Here is a 23756-nt window from a genome sequence, read left to right as displayed (position 1 = left end):
GGAACTGCCCCCCGCACTGAAAAAGGCTGACATATAGCACCACAGCCTCTTTCTGTGTCATTAACAACTGTTCTCCCATATCACTTTTACCAGAGCACAGTACTCTGTTCTGTGGGATGTACACATAATTTAACAAACGCCTGTTATCTAACAGTGTGTGTGTTTGCAATTTTTCACCAATGTAAATGACTGAATGTCACAGCTAACTCTGTACCAGGACTCAACAATTTCCTTAAAACACATGGCAGAATTAGAATTGCTGGGACAAAGGATGTGAACATTTTGAGATATTTCACATCTGCTGCCATTCGTCTCTTCTGACAGGTCGTACTAGGTTCTGGTCCCCCCGCTAGATATAAGACTGTCTCTGCCCTACATCCTCACCAGCAATGAGTAATACTTATTTTTAAAACCTTCAAATATTTGGTAAGTAAAAACTAGAAAATTCCTATCTTAATTTGCATTTTTTTGACTACTGGTGAAAGTGACCACATTTTTGTATGGTTAATAAGCATTTCTTATCAATAACATTATTTGTCGTGTGCATGTATGTGTGTATAAATACAAACGGGAAGGTTCTCATACTGGGTAAGAAGAATGTATGCCACATATATACATATGTGTATAAGTATATATTTAAGAAATACGTGTATGTATGTAATGCATGTATTTCCTAATTATTTACTTTAAGATTTGTTTAGTAGTATTTTCTAATATAGATTCATTTAATGCCCAAATCTAAAATAGATTCATTTAATGCTCAAATCCATCAATCCTTCCTCTCACCATAGGGACCATACTTAGGAATACCCAAGCTTATATAAATTTCCTTATTTATTTACTCTCTAATATTTTACTCTCTAATATATTTAATAATAGTTTTTTATTTTTTACATTCAAAGTTTACATCTTTTTGGATTTCTGTTTTGGGGAGTGGGGGGAGGAGGGAATGAAGGTTTTGTGCACATTTCTCTTGCCCTAGCTATTTATAGATATTCTGACCAAGACGCACGTTCTTATGAGTTGTCAGTTTGTAAGGCTCAACCCTTATAACTTGGTGGATAATTTTTTCCCTTTGGCTTAAATCTGGACTGGTTTTGCTGCAGATCAGTGCACATTTAGCAATGAGACTTAAGCAATGGATCTGCACAGGACTTCGACTTCAAGAAACTTAAACTCAGCATTCACTACTGCAAGAAAAGCAACGGTTAAGTTAGTTGGTAAATACTGCTTCACCTCAGTAAAAATGTGCTTCATCTGGGCTTGTTTATTCCTAAATCGCTTGATCTTCTGTGCGATGCGAGGATCCTTTTCCAGCTCTTCCATTGTGGCCCATTTACAATGTAAGTAGGAACTATCCAAAGACACATAAATGTGAGACAAGTGCAAACTACCAAATCACTGAGCTTTAAAGTGTTTCAGTAAACAGGGTGACCATCTAATCCAGAAGGTGTGGTTTGTAGTGAAACCGCTAGAGACTGGGCTCAGAAGGGCCTTGCGCTAAGGGCAAAACTAGACATGAAACAGTGCAGGGATTCCACACGACCGGTCCTTCTGCAGCTTCTACAGGAACTGCCTCAGAGCACAGGCAGGGCAGCATGGGCAGGTTATCATTAATACACATCAGGTTAAGTGGGCACATAGCAGAGAAAGAAAGAAAAATGCAAGAGCTATAGGACCATGGTTCTCCAACCTGGGTGCAAATGAGATGGCACAGGGAGGTTTTAATAAAGCACCGATCCTTGGGACCGACTCCCAGGGTCTGAGTCAGCTGGTCCTGAGTGGAGTGAGGGCTTCTCTGGTGACTGTCTGTGTAGCCAAAGGTGAGCACCACTATCTAAGGTGAACTTGGAGTCAACTGAGATCTGTGGATCAGGCCTCAGGGGCCATTCTTGGAAAACACAGAGGATGATGTGATGAGGGAAAGGGAATTTTATTCATATAAATCCAAACACAAATAATATAGGAAAAAGACGTACAAATTTCTATACTTAACGTAGAATAGCTCCAAGTCGAATGGGGGCTCTCCCGGGTGAACCTGTAACCAATAGCAAGGAGTTAACAGCCCAGACCCCTCAGATCATCCTTATACAGCACAAGAAAACAGGTAAATCAACACCCGTCCCTGGTTTTAGTACAGGTTTCTTGAGGATGTTCTCATTTTCCCAAGTCTTTTCCTGACAGCTACTGAGCAGCTTTCCCAAAGGATGAATCCACAACTAGCTAGAAGGCAAAAAATAAATTATCCTCCTGGTGTCCTTTCAGGGTCCAGGCTGGGACAGCCCTCAGCTGAGAAACTCAAACTGGCCCAGGGCTCTGAGAGCTGTCAGGACCATGCAAGTGAAAACCTGGGTCTCTGGCATGCCCCCCAACAACCACCCTGAAACATCCGTGGTGTTCACTCTCAAAGTAAGGAAGTGTGTTCTCATAAATACTTGAAGGTAAAACTGTGTCCTCACCAGCACACATACCCCTCACCCCAAGCATGCTCTCTAGAGGATCCCTACAATGGCCCCAACGTGTCTGAAGAACCCCCCCTCCCCGCCAAAGGTTTTCAACAGGACTCTTTCCATGTCTTCCTTCTGGCCCCCTGAGGACTTTCCATGGGCTACAGCAACTAAGGGACAAATACCTTTTGCTACGATCACTATGGAGGAAAAAAATTATTGGGGCTCTACTCTCAAATATTTAAGAATTTTACGATCTAAAATCTTCCATGGGGGTGAAAAGTCAGACAATGTTCTTGCCTAGCTCTCACTCTGGCCAGTCACGACCATTCCAGGTTCTTTAGCCAAATACCTCTTCACAGAGGGTATAACCTGTGCTAGTGACAGAAAAACTGGCACATGAGCCACCAACCTCCTGGACGGTCTTAGATGCCAGGATCTTCTCAATGATGTTTGCGTCATCTTCTGGAGGCTCCTGGAGACAGAAAAGTTAAAAAGATGGAAAATTACTGGCACCACAGAATCCAAGAAATAATCCTATAAGAAATACTACAGCAGATACTACTTTGTCTGAAATCTCACCTGTGAGCACTGAGGCCTCCCTCCTATCGGTCCACAGAGTGCTCAAAAGATCATAAACATTCTAACCTCTGGGCACAACCCTAACACCTTCCCCTTCCACGTGAGCAGAGAAGTTACTCTGCTTCTCAGACTCTTAATTTCAGATCTGTCTTCAGTATCACTAAAAATGGTCCTAGGACTTTCTTTTCTGCCAAACCTGCCTACATGCTGCAGCACAGAATTTGCAGAAAGGTGTAGCACACAGGAGTCTGGGGGCCCTGGAATCAGAGAGTCCTAATTCTAACACCTACCAGCTACTGACTTTGTATATAAGTCAATTAACACCTCTTAGTTTCCATATCTGTTAAAATAGGAGTTAAAAATACTTATCTCACTGGGTTATTGGGAGGATAAAATGGTATGTGAAAATATTTTTGGAACAGTAAGCACTATGCAAATGCAAGGTATAATTATTCTCTACTAAATGATACCGTCTTTCCCTTCTGTGGCTGGAAATGGTCGTTTCACTGATCATCCCTTGACTATAAATCCTAACTGAAAACAAATTAATATCTTCCTTTCTACCCCAGATACACATCAACATTTCTAGGCTCCTGAGCTCTATGAAATCTCTTTCTACAGAGTATTTGATTAAACAATGACAAACTTAAAAAGGGTGCGTTGAGTCAGAACACTCTTGTGTTTGACATTCTTCCTAGGATTTTATTTGAGCCGTTCTATTTTAGAGGTTTCGTATGCACTACATGACCGTGTCAGATCTAGTAGAACGGTATACGAGAAGAACACTCATCGCGATGGCCCTAACTCCCAAAATAACTTGGGTTCCTGATCAGAACTTTTCAAAACGATGACTTATGCTACATCTCACTGTCTTTAGTCCTACCCATTTTAGGGCTCAGCCGTCCCAGACCTGTACCATTATAGAAAGCATATTTTCTAAGATCTTAAATCAAGCTTTCCCCTAGAAAAGTAATAAAGGGGGGCGCCTGGGTGGCACAGTTGTTAAGCGTCTGCCTTCGGCTCAGGGCGTGAACCCGGCAATCTGGGATCGAGCCCCACATCAGGCTCTTCTGCTATGAGCCTGCTTCTTCCTCTCCCACTCCCCCTGCTTGTGTTCCCTCTCTCGCTGGCTGTCTCTATCTCTGTCGAATAAATAAATAAAATCTTAAAAAAAAAAAAAAGAAAGAAAAGTAATAAAGGAAAAAAAAAAAAAGATGAGGAGGGCAGATGGTAGAAAAGAAGTATGAAGATCAGCAGGCGTTGACAGATGCTCCCAAAGGTTACAAATATTTATTACATTCCCCTAGACACATGGCATTGTGCTAGGTGCCATGCCAAAGTTAATCCAAAGTGACAAGAGTCTCTTCCCACTGCTCAACAAGAAGACGAATGAACTGAGCCTACCATATAGTAGGAAGAAGGGATGCGAAGACAGACTAAGCTTTTGTTTTTCTGCTCAAGTATTTGTTCTGCCTGGTTTTTGTCTGTTTGTTTTTTTGAGAGAGGAACAGAGAGCACATACACATGTGCACAAGCGGGGGGGTGGGAGTGGAAGTGGGGGGAGGGGCAGAGGAAGAGAGAGGGTCCCAAGCAGGCTCCAGCTCAGCGCAGAGCCCAACACGGGGATCAATCTCATGACCATGAGATCTTGACCTGAGCCAAAATCAAGAGTTGGATGCTTAACCAACTGAGCTCTGCTTGATTCTTAAGCGTAAGTAAGGAAAGGGGAAGGAGGCAGTTGACTGTTGCTTGTTTTCTCCCACTACAGTATAAACCTCCTGAGGGCAGGGATCCCCATTTGTTTTATATGCTGCTATAGCTAATGCCTTGAAGAGGCATGGCAGCAGTGGGTGACAAGAAATATCTGCTGAATGCTAAATACAAGCAGGAGGGAAAGAGGACACAAGGAGGAAATAAAGCATCAAACTCATTGGGGTCACAGACTGGAAATGGTTATTATTCTTAATCTACATCACAATTAAAAAGTCTCCCCCTTCTCCAGACACTCAGATCTATCTAATACCTTCAGAACAGCTAACAGTAAAGGGCCAGAGCCAGGGGTACTTTCTTAAGCCGAAAGATTACTACCCCAATGCTGCAGCGAACAAACAGAGCTCTGACTATGGCAAGTGGGCCGTGAGCAAAGGAGCAGGTGCTAGGTTAAGAGAAAGTAGATTAATGAATGAACCAACTTTCTTCCTAACTTCCTACTTCATTTCCTTCCTAAATTTCTTCCACATTATTTATCGAGTGTCTTTTATGTTTATTCTCTGGTCTTACAGAAATAGATGAGCTATAGTCTTCATCAGCAAGGAACTATCAGATATGCTAACATAACACTTTAAAAGTTACTGAGGTATGGCATACATACAGTATATAGAGATCTCAAGTGTACAATTGATGAATTTACATAAATACACATACACTTGTAGAAATACCACCCAGATCAAGTTACATAACATTTCCGATGTTCTGGAAGACTTGTGCCCCCACTGGAAGTAACCCCTATTCAGACTTCTACCACTGATTAGTTTTGTCTATTACTAAACTTCACGTAAATGGAATTATATAGTATGTGGTTCATTCTTCCGTATTTCTGCATAGTATTTTGTTGCAAAAATATACTACCATTTATTTATCCATTCTACTGTTGAGGAATATTTGGGTTGCTTCCAACGTTCATATAAATTTTATGTCTTTTGGTGGACAAACGTACTCATTCATCTTGGATGTGTACATAAAAGTGGAATTACTAGGTTATGAGGTAGGTTGTACGTTTAGTTTTAATGAGTATCGTCAAAATTTTTTCCAAAGTGATTGTAACAATTTTTACACCTATCAGCAATGTATGGGAGGAATTCCAGCTGACTTGATATTGTCAGTCTTTAAAATTTTAGCCATTCTCGTGGATATGTCGTATTATCTCTCTAAGTCACATCTCCCTGATAACTAAGGACACCGAGCACCTTTTCACATACATTGGCAATGAGGGTAACCTCTCTGAAGCTCCTGCTCAAGTCATTTGCCTATTCTAAGAATCATCCTTTTTTTTTTTTTTAATTTATGAGAGTTCTTTACACGTTTCTGAATAAAGTCCTGTCAGTTATATAGATTACAAGTATTATTTATCAATCTATGGTCTGCCTTTTGAGTCTGTAAATGTGTCTCTCGAACAGAAGTTCTATATAATCCACCATCTCAATCTTTTTTCTTACGTATTATTGTGCCCTGTTTAAAGAATCTTTTGCTGCCACCAAGGTCATTCATCAAGCCACATAAAGTAATTTAAAATTTTCTTGTAGCCACGTTAAGAAAATAAAAGCAGATGAAATTAATTTAATAAATATTTTACTTAAGCCAATACATCTAAAAACTTATCATTTCAAGATGTAATCAATGTCAAATTATTAATGAAGTATTTTATATTCTTTTTTCATACTAAGTCTTTAAAATCCAATGTGTACTTCACACTTAAAACACACCTGAACGCAGACTAGACATACTTCAAGTGCTTAACAGCCACATGTGGCTAGTAGGAGCCCTACTGAGCAGTGTAGCTTTGCTTTCTTCCATTGGTCTACTTGTTCTTATGGCAACACCACCATGTCTTCATTATTGTAGCCTGATTACAAGTCTTCATTATAACTTACTTCTTTTTAAAGACTGCCTTGGCTATTCTAGGTCTTTTGTGTTTCTATTATCAATTTCTATCAAAAAACACCCCACTTAAAACTTTGATTGGGACTGAATTACAGACATCTTAACAATACTGAATATATGTACATCATATACTGCTCCATTTATTTAGGTCTCCTTTAATTTCTTTCAGCAATGTTTTTCATATAGAGAGAGCCTGTGTATCTTTTGAGTTATTACAGGATATCTAGTATTTCTGATGATGTTACAAACGGCATTTTATGATCTTTCCTGATTTCATGTTGCTAGTTTATAGAAATGAAACAGATGGTTTTATATATTGTCTTTGTGTCCAAAAAGTTACCTAAATCCACATTTCTTAATGCTAATGGTTTGTCAATTCTGTTGAATTTTCTGTGCATTGTCATGTCATCTACAAATAATGAATATTACTTCCTCCCTTCCAATCTTTAAACTTTTTATTTCTTTGTTTTCCTTACTGCAGTAGCCAGGACCTCCAGTGCATTTCTTTTTTTTTTTTTAAAGATTTTATTTATTTATGTGACAGAGAGACAGCCAGCGAGAGAGGGTACAGAGCAGGCGAGTGAGAGAGGAAGAAGCAGGCTCCCAGCAGAGGAGCCCGATGTGGGACTCGATCCCGGAACGCCGGGATCACGCCCTGAGCGGAAGGCAGACACTTTAACGACTGCGCTACCCAGGCGCCCCCTCCAGTGCATTTCTGAATATAATGATAATAGAGGAATTTTTTTCTTATTCCCAAATTCAGGGGGAAAGTATTCAATATCATTCCATTTAATACAATATTAGTACTCCGTTTTTATCCTGTGGTTTTTCAGTCTTTGGTTTCTACTGGGTATGGTTTTCACTTTTGTATTTTTCCTGCATGGGAGTTATACCTGATGTTGAATCTACTGGTTGATACCCCCCCATCAGTTTATGGCGGGGGGGGGGGGCGGTCTTGGCCATTAATTTTATCTTCAAACACTCCTCTGCCCCTCTCTCTCCTCCGCGCCTAGGACTCTAATCAGATATACATTAACACCTTTTCACTGTACCCCAATCATTTCTTACACCTCATTCTGTTCTTTGCATTCTCTTTTCTCTCTATGCTTCAGGTTAGAAATTTTCTATTGATTGTCTTCAAAGTCACCAATCTTCTGCTCTATCTAATCTGCTTTTAAAGTCATCTACTGTGTTCTAAGTTTTTTAAGTTAGAATTTTCAGTTCCAGACTGTTGATTTCTCTTTACAGATTCATTTCTCCACTGGAATTCTTCACTTTAAAACTTTTTTTGCCCAACTTCTTTTATTTTCTTTCACACATCAATCACAGTTATTCTCAAGTTCTTTTCTGCTCATTCCAGTATCTGGACCATCCAGGGTCTGCTTGTATCATATATGTATTCTCTTGCTTTTCCCCAGCCTTTTCAAATGTCCAGTAGTTTTTTACTTACGGTAGATCTTGTGAATAAAGGCACCATAAAGCTCCAAACAATATTTTCCGTAACTGTTTCCTATTTTCTCTTAGACACTATGAGAGGGGGTGGTCCCTTGGGTCCAATCAGAGACTGAATTGGGTCAGGCTTGTGTTACCATTAAAATTCAGCGCATCTCTTGTTCTACTCTATTTCTCGAGCATGAATGTCCAAGGTCACTACCAACTGAGTCTGGCAGATCTTTTTAATCCTGAGCCCTGGAGTCTCCAATCCCAAAGCAGGTTAAAAATCTCTCTTAAGGGACAGTCCGCTTTTCTACACTAGGCCCATCCTTTTAGTGAGATTTTCCCTCTAAGTACTGTGAGACTGTCGAGATTTCAATCTGCCTTCTGGGTGAGCCACTAACTTCTTGGGCTACCCCAGAAGTCTCCTGGGGTAGCCCCTCGCTTTGGGGATTCCTCTAGTTTCCAATCATCTCACAACCCTGTAAAATCCATCACCAGCAGGGTCAGACAGTTTCTCTTCAACCCAGAATAGTCTGTTTGCGCCAAGCCTGATCCTCAACCCATGCCCAGAACTGAGGAACGTTTTCAGAGAAGAAACAGTCTGCAATTGTCGGGCTCATCTAGGAATAGCTCTTTGCTGTCTGGAATTTTAGTTCATCTAATTCTTGTTGCTTCCACAGATATCAGATGTCTTTAAAAATATGTTCTTTGCAATTTATGGTTTTTGTTGTTGTTTTTTTCCTTGCAGTGAGTGTAACCCTGCTACGACCTACTGTATCTTCCCTGGAAGTAGGAATCCTCCAATATCAACACTAATTTCTGGAGCTCCCTAGGGCCTACTTTTTACTCTTTTCTATCTCTACTCCTTTTCCTGGTGATCTTGTCCAGTCTCGTGGTTTTAAATATGGGCTAAATCATGACACCAGCCAAGTTTACGTATCCAGCTCAGAACCTCCCCTCAATTGACAGACTCATATACCTACTTGTTACTTGCCGTCTCCACTTGATTACCTCAGAAGTATTTCACACTTAAAATGTCTACAAGTAAACTTATCCTAGCCAACCTCCCACCCTTACCCATTCCACCTGCAGTTTTCTCCCATCTGAGTGACAGGGAACTCTATCCTTCTTGGTGTTCAAACCAAAAATCTTGGTGTTATCCTTGATTCCTCTTTTCTTTCCATATACCATGTCTGATTAGCCAAGAAATCATGTTGGCTCCATTTTCAAAATATGTCCAGAATCCAGCCATTTCTCACTACCTCCACTGCTTCTACCCTGGTCTAAACCACCTTCATTTCTCACCCAGATTATTCCCAAAAGCCTTCTAACTAGTCTCCCTGCTACCACTCCTGCTCAACTCGTCTATTTGCAATACAACATTCAGAATGCCCTTTTTATTATGTCCCTCTTTTCCTTAAACTGCTTACATGGCTTCTCTCTTAACTCAGTAAAGCCAAGGATCTTTCAAAGGCTACAAACTCTGCTGGGCCTCACTAAGCCTCCCACCTTGTTACCTTTCAGGTCTGCCTGTTTTCCTCATATACAAGGGCAGCTTGTGTCTACCCCAGACACTTTGTACCAGCTATTCCCTCTGCCTGAAATGCTCTTCTCCCCCTCATGACTCCCTCACCCATTTACTTTCTTCAATTCTTTGCTCAAATGTTACCCTTGTGAGGCCAAAACGGCCCACCCTATTTAAAACTGCAACCCTCATTCGTCAATTCCACATCGCTCGTCTTCTGATTTTTTTTCCATAGGACTTACTACCATGAAAAACTATACAATTTTATTACTTTTTAGGTTTGTTCCTAGCCTCTCCCTCGTTATTTCCACCCTTTGGAAGCTCTGAGCTTCGCCCTATGGCCTCCTATCCCATGAGGTTCAAAATGTACCACATGTGAGGGAGAGAGCACATGCATGGGTTTGCAGGCTTCCTCTCCATTTGTTGTGGCTCCCTCTGTGAGAGTGGGGATTTTTGTCTCTTTTGCTCCTTGAGGTTATCTGAGGTTATCTCCAGCACAAAACAGTCCTCGGCATGTAGCAGGTGCTCAGTAAGTATTTTTGAAGAAATAATGTTTAGAGATTTTGTAATACAACATGGTTGTAATAGCAAAAAGCAAGTGCTTTGGGAACACAGAAGGGCACCACGTTAGATCTTGGTTAACCAGCATTAAACTTTCATCATTGCTGACTACCTTTCCTGCCCACTCCCAAGTGTGTATAACCCAGACTAGCCAGGGAGCATTCATACATGTACACGCATGCTGAAAGGGAACAGTGATCTCTTCCTCACTACCAGATTGTTTCAAACATTCTTATTCTTATCTACCATGAAGAACAGAAAAAGATGGTTTTTAGTGGTAGGATTCTGATGGCTATTTGGAGTTTTTAGGTAGGACCAGCCAAATACAAGGAAAGGTTAACACACGGACAAGAAAGGACAGAACTTTACTCTGAGTAATGAAAGGACGGAGGGCTTCACACATTCTTTGCAACAGAAAATTTTCAAGTAAAAAATTAAGGAATTTGAAATAAAATTTCAATTTATCTTTTGGCACTGGTTAAAGAAAGGGGGATGAACACTAGTGTCAAAAAAACAAAAACAAAAACAAAAAAACCCAGAACAGTGGTTATCATCAAAATACTGAGAGCAGGTTTTACCCTATCCTAATAAAAGGAAAAAGGAATTCATTTCCAAAATACACATCAAAGTAGGAAGGAAACTAGAAAATCAGGACTTTTCTAAACAGAGATTGTGCATAAGCACGATCGTATGTGTATAAACACTCAGTGTATACAGATACACACAGATATAAACTAAATCTGCTTGCCAAACACACTTCCATAACAACCATCTGTTCTCAGCTACTTGGAATTTTCTCAAATTATCCTTCAAAGAAGGCCATTTTAATTCATTCTCTTTCATGTCAGAGACTCATATAATTTTTTTTTCCTTAGGGAAAATTTCAAAAATTGTCAACCCACATTGCCCCCAATCTCAACCGACCACCTGATTTATTTCTATTTAGGTAGGCACATGGGAGAGACTCTAGCAAGAAGCAAACCACTTTTCAAATCATCAAGTATTTACTGAGTGCCATGGAGGGTACAAAAGTAGCATCAAACGAGATGGCCAGTCTCAGGGGCTAACATTCATGCAGGGAAAGCAACACAAAACATTTTTCTTAGAAATGCCCCGGGGTAAATGCTAAGCGGCGTGACAGTAACCCTAAGTCCAGCACGAGTGCAGAAAGCAAGAACAGCCTTCACAGAATAGGTGAGGTTTTAGTCGGGCCCTAAGGAATGGCGGCTCCTAAGAAGACAAGGAGTGGGAAGGAAAACTCAAGTAAACCCAAAGGATGAAAGAATGAGTCCACAGGCAAACAGGATGCATATACGGAATACTAAGTAAACAGCCTCAGTAGAGCAAAAGCATTACACAGAATAAGGAGGGGGAATAAATGGGGGTAAACAGATAGTGTGTGGCCACGTTTTTTAAAAAAATCAGGCAGGGGGATGCCTGGGTGGTTCAGTCGGTGAAGTGTCCGTCCAACTTTTGATTTCAGCTCAGGTCTTAATCTCAGGGCTCTGAGTTCAAGCCCCGTGTTGGGCTCCATGCTGGGCATTAAAAAAAAAATCAGGCAGGAATTTTGATTTAATATAGGAGTTAAGAAGCAACCACCTTAGAGCACAGAGCAGGAGCACTCCCCCCACAGCTCGGGGGAGCTGGGGGATTCCTGGGGAAGGAAACAACTGGGCTTAGCCTGCCAGGCACAGCAAAAGGCCAGACAAAACACAGGGCACTGGCTACAGAGACACAGAGTGAGGCGCAGGAGGGCACAGGGAACTGAAGCCTCATTCAGATTCTGTTCTAAAAGGTAAAAATCACATAAACTGCACAAACTGTTGGAGGCAGAAACTGAGACAGCCTTGTAAAAATCTATACATTGTAAATGTACACCAACTGCAAAAGTTTGTCTCTGTTCCAAGCACCAAAATCCGTTTGACAATGAATAAGAAAGCAGAGAGTCACAGTCAGGATGGAGACTTATTTCCTGCCCCAGAATCCCATATCTCAGTCACGGTACTGTCCTCTAGACTCCAAAGCAGGGCTGTGCTACCATGCCAGTCCTGGGCTACAACGCATCATGTGTAAAGATGTTTTTAGCAATTCACCACTAGATAACCAACGCTGAGGTTGCAAATTGGGGCCAGGCCAGGAGCCCCAGAATCAGGCAGAGCATGCTGATAAGACACTGCACAGAAATGCAACGAGGGAGCAGCAGGGCCTTTCTGGGTGGTGATACCACACCCTTCTTGGCCCCAAGCCAAAGCCAGCAAGCAGGCGACACCCATCCAAAAGGCCTCATCCAAAAGGCCTCGGGAGAAGGACACAAGAAAAACCCTCTTCTTCTTCAACTCATTTTCTGTGCCACTGGGCACTGAGGATTGTCTGGAATCCTAGAGGAGATTCATGGCTTTCAAACTTTGCATCAGCCTGGGAAGTCTTTGTTCAAACTTCACCAGGAAGCCCCAAATGTAAACCAGATGCACGTGGAGCAGCAGCGAGCAGCTAGGGGCTCTGTGGAACAACCACTGAAACCCGCTCGATGCCCCTGCAGGCTGTCTATCTGCCCTGCCTGCTGGCCGAGGCCTGGGCCACAGGGGCCAAACCCCTGTGCTTGCCAAACCACATATCAGGCCTCTTTCTGCCTCAGTTTAGCAACAATTTTTGAGGCATAATTAATGCAAATTCAGATACTATCTTATGTTTCACCATAGATTAGCTCTCTTTTTGTTGCACCCTGAAGAGGATAAAAAGAGTCTTGTTAAGATACATAAAATTTCCTGAATTATTTGTCAGATCAGCTAATGCTGCCCTTCAGGTACCACGAAAGAAGTCATAACAACAGCTGAAATACGGTTAACGGCGGGCTAAATGGCTACTAGGAGAAAATAAATTCCCGTGCAGTGTTTTAATGACCAAACCAACCATAACATCTCCAAGGAAGGAAAACCCATTCTGGAGCAATATAATCGTATCGCCTCATAGCAGTCTTGCAAGGACTACTCTGAACAATCTGCTTGAAGAGTACTGCACTGACAGTACATTGAATTACTATTCCTATTAAGTGTTGTGTTCACTGCTTGGGTAACTCTTGGCAGAGAGACCTGAAATCAACTCTGACACACTAGGCACTGGTCAGCTGCTGCTAGGTTATTCCATGACCTGGATGGTACTGTGCCTATTTCTTGATTGTTAAAATAGGGACAATGACCCCTGCTCCCAGCTACTTTCCATGCACACACAGAGTGAAAGGATATGTGAAATTATATGAAAATGCTTTAAGCTGGAGGCAAGGTGGTTTAAAAAGATAAAAGTCTTATCGGCTTCAGTAAGCCACCCCAGTGCCCGGGAGGAAGGACAGGTATTTGTGCTCTGCCACGCATGCAGAGCGTGAATTCTGCCAAGTCAGCGACAGTGACTCTGTAACAACAGCCAGGCTGTGTCCCAGAATGTGCTGCTGGCAATGATGCCCCTCCTATATGCACAGCCTGTTTCTTCTTTTGCTTCTAATGTCTTCTCTGTCAGCTCCTTGGCACAGACCTTCTCAACATTTACCTCTCTTCCTTCTAGCGTCTGGATATCAGGTCCCTCTTCCTCCTTGAAACTGCTGCCAATGGAAATCCCTAAAGTGCAAATGGGGCCATCCTGTTTCTTCCCTGCTTGAACCCTGACCTCAGCGCCTCCTCCCCTCTACCATTTGATCTGCAGTATAAAGGCCAAATACTTAAGCTAATATCTTGGCCCTGCATGATGTGACTCTTCAGACCACTTAAAGCTCATCTCCCACCACTCCTCAGATCAGACCCCAACATCCAGCTGAGCTTGTCTATCATGCCACAACCCACAGTACCATTCAGGCTGTGGGCTTTAGTTCATGTTGGAAGTGCCTCTCCTAAAATCCTGACCTCCCCCCTTTCCTGTCCACTCCCCCTTCTGTGTAGTCACTGTATCTAGCACGTTCTTCTTCTTCTTCTTCTTCTTTTTTTTTTTTGAGAGAGAACATGAGTGCAACAGCAGAAGAGGGGTAGAGGGAGAAGGAGAGAGAGAATCTTAAGCGGGCTCCACACCCAGTGTGGAACCCAACACAGGGCTCCATCTCACCACCCCGAGATCATGACCTGAGCCGAAATCAAGAGTCAGACGCTTCACTGACTGAGCTACCCAGGTGCATCCCCCCTTCTAAAGATTTTAACTAATCTCTACACCCAACATGGGGCCAAAATGGCTGTCCGGCCCAGGCCAGCACCCCAATCCAAAGGCCGTACCTCTGCCTGCCAAGCCAGTGTAGAAGCCGAGAGGGCGGATGTTCGGCCAGCTCCGAGAACAGCGATCGTTTCCCCATCGTCATCTACCACTTTGAAGTCCAGGTCCTCGTTGTATTTTCTGCGCTTCACCTGCCGTCCTGAGCGTCGTTTCTGCAGGGCAAACACACCCATTGGAGAGATGCTCTGAGTCAAAGGCAAAAGCTTGCACGAAAAGAACACACTCATCTACACTCACTAACATGCACGGGAGGCCTTTCCTACTTTTACTAAAGAAATCTTCCTTAAACACAAATTCTTTTAAGAATTAAATTCACTCAAATTGAAATCTAGCTGAGGGAGAAGATCCAAATTGCCAAGATCCCCTGGGAAGAAGGTATATATAGTCTCAGGGTCCAATGAGATGTCTTTTGATCATCAATGACAGTGACTTTTTTTTCTCCTTTCTGGAATCAATTTCTATTCCAGTAAAACAGGGATGGGAAGTAAACTCCGTCATCTTTCAGATCCCTTCCAGCATAGCTGGAAGCTCTGATTTTAGGGAGATAGAACTGTTTTGGTTTTGGTCGAATTCACCATACTTACCATATATCCCTAAAAAACTAAGTATTATCAATTTTATTAGGATTTACTTTGAGAACCTCATACCACTCCTTGAAATGCAAGGAGACATCTTAAGTGTGACAAAGCAAGATTCATGAGTCACCATTTGAGGACTCATCTATAATTAAGTAACTTTGACCTTTTAGAGAGACAACATTCTACAACAAAGCAGCCCAGTGGCTTTCCTCAAACAGAAAAGCACATGGTTCATCTCATGTACACATCATATCCAAGCAGCAGAAACACTTCTGGGAACCATTCACCAGCTGGTTCTCTCCCCAATACTTCAACCTTAAAGAGCAAAAACGAAAACCAAACACTACCTTCCTTATTTTTAAAAGCATATGTCCTGGGCCTCTCTCTGTGTTCCCACTGTGTTTCTCCACTAAGTCACTTCTATGACATTTCATTTTCCATGAGGGATTCCACATGAAAACCTGCCCCCCAATCCAATGTACAGATCACCATCCTGGAAACACTCAACCCCCTGCCAACTCCCATCAGCCGACATGCCTGCTGCTCTGCCCATCAGGACACCTGACAGCCACTAGCCTGAGTTCACAGGCGGCGAGGGAGGCTCTCTGCTCTGACATCCCAGACACTACTACTTCTTACCACCGTGACATGAGAAGCTGACACCTTCCTACAATGAAAACCATCTAGGAATCTATGACGATTCAGAGGACAGGTGAAGGTGCAGTAGTTGGGTGATTTTACATGGTTCCCCTGCAGCAGCATAGCCCAGAGAAACTGTTGTGGATGTCAGAGGAAACAGCACTTTCAATATCAGAACTCCTATCCAAGACAGGTCGCCTCAACTGAGAGAGGAAATTCCTACCAGTCATGGGCTCACTTAGGCATAGTTTTAGCAATCTCATTCAGATGGGCAACTCCTTGTTTCCATGTTTGGTCAAACTTCTTTGACTATTTTGGCAAAATGAATACATGCATCTCTGACTTTTATAGCATCTGGGACTATGAAAATGTCCTTATGCAGACTGCATAGCACTCTGAGCCCTAAAAACCTCACCTACATGGCAAGTCAGGCCCCCCAAGCCTTACCCAGAGTGCCCCACAATTCCATTTTCCATATTCATTCCTTCTGCAGCCTAATACCATGCTACTTCCCAAGAAGGAAACAAACACCACTAAAAACTTGGGAGACCGTTAGTATAAGGATCAGGATGTTAGGGGAAAAAGCTTGTGGTCTTCGGTGCTCACCCACCCAACAGTGAAAGCCCAGCCCAGGTCTGTGTGCAAGGGGTGTGGGCTGGAGATGGAGAGAGAAAAGCAACAAAACCCGCGTCAGCGAGACCAGTGCGGCAGCCGTAACCTCCAGCAGGGCTCCCGGTCACAGCTGTACCTGGCTGTCTGTAGACTCAGTGGACTCCTCAGGACTCCGCAGGGATGAGTTCGGCAGGCCCTGATCCAGCTCTAAACTCTCCACTGTGGTGTCACTTTTCCTTTTTCCTTTCTTCTTTCTCTCCACTGGGGTTGGTCCTTGCTCCTTGCTACAAGGAGAAATTCAGAATTAAAACTCTTGGGCAGTTTTTTAAAAGTAAGAGTTCTCACGTGATGAAAGTTATGGTATCACATGCTGGAATTCTTGTCCTGGGATAGGCTTTAATGGGGAATCTACAAGAGTTTCTTCCCAGAACTACCCAGAAATATGGGAAGAAATACCTACATGGCTTGATGCAGAATTCACTTTTTTACACCCCTATCATGACTACTTTGGCTATGATTAATGTGGTAAGAAATAAAATAATATGAGCATCTCCAAAAACCTCACTTCCAATTTATATAAATGTCTTCTCTAGTAACTTAAATTGCTAGTTATTAAGATATTGAGAATCAATAAATTTTAATCTCCCTTTAAGTTACATGGGAAGAGACATTTCCCCAATCTGTCACCATCCTCTACTGAAAATGGTCTATGTAAGACTCGGAGTTAAGTAACAGGAACTCAGAAATGAAAACAATACTGTCCCTGCCCTTGAGGAGGTTACAATTCTGAAAATCCTACCAGCCACCCAGAGCCATAGCCCAGGCAGGGCCATAGTTGAATGCCTCCCAAGACAGGTGAAGCCAGGCGAAGTCTATCCATCCTCCATGGTCCTGCTAAGATGGCAACACCTCTAAAAAGCTTTTCCTGACCCTCCTAGCTGATAAAATCTCTTTTCCATATTCCCAAAGCACCTCGGCTATGCTTTGCTTAAGGTACTCAAACTCTGATCTTTCACCAAAGTTAGTCACTAACTACAACATCAGTGTCAGAACGACACTGTGCCCAGATCCTGTGTAGTTGCTCCACAAACATTTGCGAGTGGATAAATATTCTATACATCTCTGATCTCTCCTACTAGACTCTAAGTTCCTAAAGGACAGTATGTACTTGATTAAAGTTTGTATTCCTCACAGTGAGCAGTTTTATGCCTTATACATAGTAAGTATCCAATAAAAGCTTACTGAATAGATGGGTGCATCAAGATCACTCATCACTGGGGAGATATGGGAAAATGCAACTCAGCAGGGATGTACATGGAACAGTACTTGTAACAGTAGTAGTAATAATAATTACAGCTACTAGTTATATAGCACTTACTGTATACAGGCACAGCTCTCTAAGTCTCTCACATGGATTACCTCATTTAGCCCTCACATCAATCTTATAAGGCAGATAGTATTACTATCCTCATTTGATCAGGAAGCACAGTGAGGTATGGTTAATTTCCAGGGTAATATGGCTAGTAAATGGTGAAGAAAGGAGTTGAGCCCAGGCATGCTCTTAATTACCCTGGCATTCTTGGGGAATGGAAGAGTGTTAAGCGCACATCTATTAAAGGATAGTCTGCGTGGCTGGAGGACAGGGAGAGTGAACAGTAGCACTAAGTAATGGAGCTGCAAAGAAATTGGTACATACCAAGCCAGACAGTTTTGACTTCATTCTGTGTGACAAAGGCCAGATGGCAAGCCCAGGCAAGAGGAAATGAAGACCCAGGCTAAATATAATCAATGAAAACTCAAAGGTGAAAATCATTTAAAAGATCCAGCAGAAATACAACCAGTAAGTGTGAGCAAGGGACAGACTATGGAAGATGAGGAAAGAGCCAAAATCACTAGCATTTTCTATCAGGTGAGTTATCGGAAGGTGTGGGGGAAGGGAGGGAAACAGATGGCCTCGTTTAGAGATGGGAGACCCAGCATGATGAACAACCAGTGCTGACTGCTGAGACCAGCCCGCCTCTCTCTTAAACACCCCTAACTACTCACGGACCCTCAATCAGGTCAGCACAAACAGCACATCCTTGATTCTCCGGGCTGAAGACTGGCTTGCCTGCCTACCTACCAGGAAAGTTCTTTAGGAAAAGTTACTTTGGTCCAAACTGAGGAAATGAAATTCAAGGGGTCCTGCCATTTTGGAGGATTATGCATTTTAACAAGGGACCTGTATTCTCAAACACAGAGGAAAAAACAGAGGTTCTACTATCAGTTCAGAATGGGAGACGGGTGGAAGAGTTTATACAGATTCTAAATTGTCCCAGGGATATTTATGTCATGTTATATAGCTCCTCACTAAGAAAACTGCATAGCAATGTATATTCTATCAAGTACTTGTGTGTTCCCTGTCTCATTTCACTGTTAACAACCAGTGTCGCGAGGGAGTGAGGGCAGGTAAATGAACCTCATATTCCAGAAGAAGCAACAGGTTTAAAAGCGGCAAAGTTCCCAAAGTCAGCAGCAGAGGCCGACACTCAGCTCATCTGACCTACAGCCTGTTGCTTTTAATATCATACTGCGTTTTCTTTTTTTTTTAAACCCCAGTCTCCCTTTTAAAAACTTCAAATCTCCTTTAATGTATTTGAATCTCAATATATTGACCAAAAGACTTAGCAACAAAATATTCCAATGACCCAAATACAGAAAAAATAAATCCACAAATCCATAGTTCTTGATAGTTTTTTTTAAAATGGATCTCTTAACAAAAGAAGGTTTGTGCTTAATTTTTTTGGACATGAATTTAAAGACAGCTGATTAATATACAGAGTCACAATAATAATCACACACTCAGGGTCCTGTTTAATCTTCTGTAGAATCTGAAATCCTTTCTCCCAACAACTGAAATCAATTTATCTATCTACTAAATACGGCTTCATTATACTAGAAAACTTTGTCTATATGTTTAGTCTTCATTATATGTATATATTTATATACATACTCAGAACTACTCAACTCACACTCAAACTCAAACTCAAAACCAAACCAAGCTCAAGCCATAATTAAGAAATAGAATCTCCTCAAAATATGAGTCTTTACTATAAGACTCATATATATTTTGGGGCGCCTGGGTGGCACAGTGGTTAAGCGTCTGCCTTCGGCTCAGGGCGTGATCCCAGCGTGATGGGATCGAGCCCCACATCAGGCTCTTCTGCTATGAGCCTGCTTCTTCCTCTCCCACTCCCCCTGCTTGTGTTCCCTCTCTCGCTGGCTGTCTCTATCTCTGTCGAATAAATAAATAAAATCTTAAAAAAAAAAAAAGACTCATATATATTTTATATTTGTCTTCATTTTCATAGTCACATTAAATAATGAGTGTAAGGAAGAGTCACTGAGGCACTTCCAAAGTCAAGCCTGGGACACTACAAGATTTTCCTAGCCAGAAGCTGGGGCCAGTGTGGAGTAGAGGGAACACATTCTCAAATATATGTTGGTAAAATAGGAAAATGACTGGTGAAAACTGCTTGCTTATTTGTGGGTAAGTAAGAAGATATTCTAGCTGGGAAATCTTCAAAGTGATTTTCTGTAGGTTACCTTTGGCAACAGAATCAATTTTGAGTTCCAAAAATTCTTCCTGGAGCTCTTCTTATAAAGACAAGTATCAGGAAGAAAAGATTCTTTGTAAGCTTATAAATGGGATTTTCAAATAGGACACAAAATATCACTGAATTCATTCTCCAGGAAGATAAGATGAAATATGCTTTCTCCCTCTTTGCAATAACTTGTGAAAACTTAATGCTTGAGAGTTTTATCAAATGAAGACATTTAACCTCCAAACTGCTAGATGGATTTGGTCCATGGATGCTTGTTTGCTCTCTGAAACCCCAAGTACTTCAAAAATAGTGGTTAAATAATATGTAACAAAACTACATATGTATATACCCTTTGATCTAGCAATTCCATTTATAGGAATATACTCTAAAGATAGACCTCCGACAACATGAAAATATATGAGTGAGGTTACTCACTGCAGTATTATTTGGTAATTGCAAATTAACAGAAACTACCTACATGAAGAAACGAAAGTGAACAAATTCAGATACGTACAGCAGAGTACTATGCAGCTGTAAAAACAATTAAGAATCCTACGCATTGATGTGGAATGATTTCTGAGATACACTGCTAAGTGTAAAAAGTGAAGTGCAAAATGGTATATTATGCTACCTTTTGCGGAAGAATAAAGGGAAAATAAGAAAACATGCATATATATATTTATATTTTTAAAAGAGGGGCACCTGGGTGGCTCAGTCAGTTAAGCAGTCAACTCGATTTCAGCTTAGGTCATGATATCAGGGTGAATTCGAGCCTGCGTCAGGCTCCGTGCTGGATGAGGGGCCTGCTTAAGAGTCTCTCTCTCCCCCAGGGTGCCTGGGTAACTCAGTCAGTTAAGCAGCTGACCCTTGATTTTGGGTCAGGTCATGATCTCAGAGTCCTGGGGCAGAGCCCCTGCCAGGCTCTGTGCTCAGTAGGGAGTCTGCTTAAGGATTCTCTCCCTCTGCCCCTCCCCACCATGTCTGCTCCCTCTCTCAAATAAATAAATCTTAAAAAAAAAGAAAAAAAGATTCTCTCCCTTTCCCTCTAAAAAAAATAAATAAAGTAAAATAAATAGGGATGCCTGGGTGGTTCAGTCAGTTAAGCGTCTGCCTTCGGCCCAGGTCATGATCCCAGGGTTCTGGGATCGAGTTCTGCATCAGGCTTCTTGCTCAGCAGGGAGCCTGCCTCTCCCTCTGCCTGCCACTCCCCCTGCTTGCGCTCACACACTGTCTCTCTCTGGCAAATAAATAAATAAATAAAATCTTTTAAAAAAAATTAAAAGGAATCACAGGAAGGATGCACCAAAAAAACAGGGATAGGTGGAGGGAAGGGTTGCGTTCCTGTATCCCTATACAGGAAGTGAATGATACTTCCCTGAAAGTATCTTTTTATACACTTGACTTTTGGAAACATGTTGAAGTTCTACATAATAAAAAATTAAAAATTAAAGATGAAAACAAGCTTAAACGAATCGATCCAAGTGTGTCCCTCCTCCCCCCACACTGAACAGAGGGGGAAAATCTCATTAATTTGTGAACACAGCAGAGCTGGCTCCTGAGCAACACAGGGATGGGCACTGACTCCCCGTAGAGTCAAAAAACCTTGTATAACATTTGACTCCTCAAAAACTTAACTACCAGTAGCCTACTATTGACCAGAAGCCTTACTGATAACATAAACAGTCAATTAACACATATTTTGTATGTTATATGTATTTTGTACTGTATTCTTACAACGAAGTGAGCTACAGAAAATGTTACTAATGAAATTTTAAGGAAGAGAAAATACATTTACACTATTGTACTGTATATATTAGCAAAATCTGTATACAAGTGGACCCATGCAGTTCAAACCTGTGTTGTTCAAGGATCAACTGTATCTGACTATGTACTTTCAGCTTTTGGAGCAGTGAAAAAATCTTGAACTTTTTGGTAGGCATACGGGTGAAGCAATTTTGAAACCATTTTAAATGTGATATAGGATTAAGCAAATGAGTAAATGTGTTGATATGAGGAGCTGGAGTTCTCACTAAGGAAGAGGGAAGATGTAAATATGAAATGTTGTAAGGCAAGGAAGATAACAGCGGGTGATAATAGGGGATCTAAATTGGAGGCATCAGCATGGACTCAGGTTTTCTAAAATAAGCATATATATGAACACATGCATATAAATGGGCACACATATATTATGAATATATTATGCATGTGTATGTACATATATGTATATGTGTATGTGTTTTTCCCCTTGCTCTGACAACTAAAAGAGCCAAAGTGAAGATACCCCACTAGCCATGTGCACACCCAGCACTCACATCTTGTTTTTTTTTTTTTTAAGGATTTTATTTATTTATTTGACAGAGAGTGAGAGCAAGAGAACTAGCCCAAGAGGGCAGGGGTAGGGGCAGAGGGAGAGGGAGAAGGAGAAACAGACTCCTCACTAAGCAGGGAGCCTGATGTGGGGACTCCAGGATCATGAACTGAGCCGAAGGCAGATGCTTAACCGACTGAGCCACCCAGGCGCCCCACATCTTGGTTTCTAATACCAAAGTTCCTTAGAGAAATAGCTGATTCTAAGGCTGAGGTAAGAGAAGATATGAGATGAGCCTGAAACATTCTTGCTATGTCAGAAAGTAAGGGAGTGCTCAAAAAAATGGAGGCAGCATGGCGAAAAGACATAGGAGTCAACCTGGAGAGCTCTTGTGGGCCAAAACTGGGACCGTCCGAGCACCAAAGTGACTAAGGACAGTAATGAATTACAGAAGCTGAGAACAAAAGGAATCCATACCAATAACGGATAGAAATATAAATAATGAATAAATAAGGGAGAAGGGAGACCTCTTGCTTACAAAAGAGCCCAACTGGTAAATGCAGAGGAAATGCGGAGTTGGAAAATCATTTTGTAACCACTATAGGAAACATAAGCACAGTCCAGAACCACCAAGGAATGCTAAATCTAGGGAGAACAATGTGAAGATGAGCAGGCTTTTTGCATGATCTTAAAGTGTCTCCCCACAGATTGCTTATTTGTTGCAAGTGAACAAAAGCAGTAATTAGACAATGGTTAGATAAGAAAATGGCCTTACTCTTAGGAAAGACTCACAGGAGTACTTAGGGATAAAAGTCATGATATATGCACCTGCATTTGATATTCTCAAATGGTTCAAGAAAAAACATGAATATAATATCTATATTGATAAATACCTATTCCATGACCAAAGTGGATCCTGTGTGTGTTCTGCATTTTTTTGCTGATAACCACTATGGACCTTCCAGACTACAAGAGTGGGCAGAAGGTCAGGCTGGGCTATGATATCCTATTCCTTTTACCACAGTGATTGACCCAGGGATGGACACATGACCCAGCCAGGCCAACTTGGGAGTCCTTCCTTAAAATAAATAAATAAATAAAAATAATTTTCAGCAGGATAGCGTAGGAAAACGAATCTCTTTCCTCCTACAACATAAGGCTGTTAGGCTGTGAGCCCATAGTTGCAGGCAGCCACAGTTCAGCCTCCAGAAGAAAAGCAGTTGCAAAGGATGGAGCTGATACCCAGAGAGATGCAGGGGAGGGTTGGAGGCAAAGCACACTGGCGGAATCCTCAACCATACTGCCTGGTTCTGATTCTTTAAGTCCAAGAAGCCTTTGTTCCTTTTTTTTTTTAAACTTAATTCAAGTTGAGTTTGTCATCTGTAACCAAGGGAGTTCTGTATAATACAAAGATGTAATACTCTCACCACTTAATGGCACTTGGGGCTGGATCAAAGCAATTTCATTTTTATAATCCTCTTTTCTAGCTTTCAGTTAGAACAAACTAACTTGCAAGGACAGAAAGAAAAATGGCAGACAAGATTTCTGAGGCTCAAAGCACTTAGTTTTAGTAAC

General features: G+C 41.7%; 1 protein-coding gene across 6 annotated transcripts in view; it reads right to left on the bottom strand.

Moving 5' to 3' along the window:
• CHD6 (chromodomain helicase DNA binding protein 6) overlaps positions 1-23756 on the bottom strand; it is a 192210-nt gene that overhangs the window by 94846 nt on the left and 73608 nt on the right. For all 6 annotated transcript variants that reach the window (XM_087853574.1, XM_045804644.2, XM_045804643.2 and 3 more), the window contains exons 4-8: positions 16426-16573; positions 14463-14612; positions 2860-2922; positions 1980-2038; positions 1237-1354 (exon numbers count right to left, since the gene is read on the bottom strand). In XM_087853574.1, coding sequence (XP_087709700.1) covers positions 1237-1354; positions 1980-2038; positions 2860-2922; positions 14463-14612; positions 16426-16573 — 538 coding nt within the window. The remainder of the gene's footprint in view (positions 1-1236; positions 1355-1979; positions 2039-2859; positions 2923-14462; positions 14613-16425; positions 16574-23756) is intronic.

This window comes from Ursus americanus, chromosome 22 (genome assembly GCF_024610735.1).
Source record: "Ursus americanus isolate L20-20 chromosome 22, mUrsAme1.1.p, whole genome shotgun sequence".
NCBI lineage: Eukaryota > Metazoa > Chordata > Mammalia > Carnivora > Ursidae > Ursus > Ursus americanus.
The sequence above is the reverse complement of the archived record's forward strand: the minus strand, read 5'-3'. Positions and strand labels throughout refer to the sequence as shown.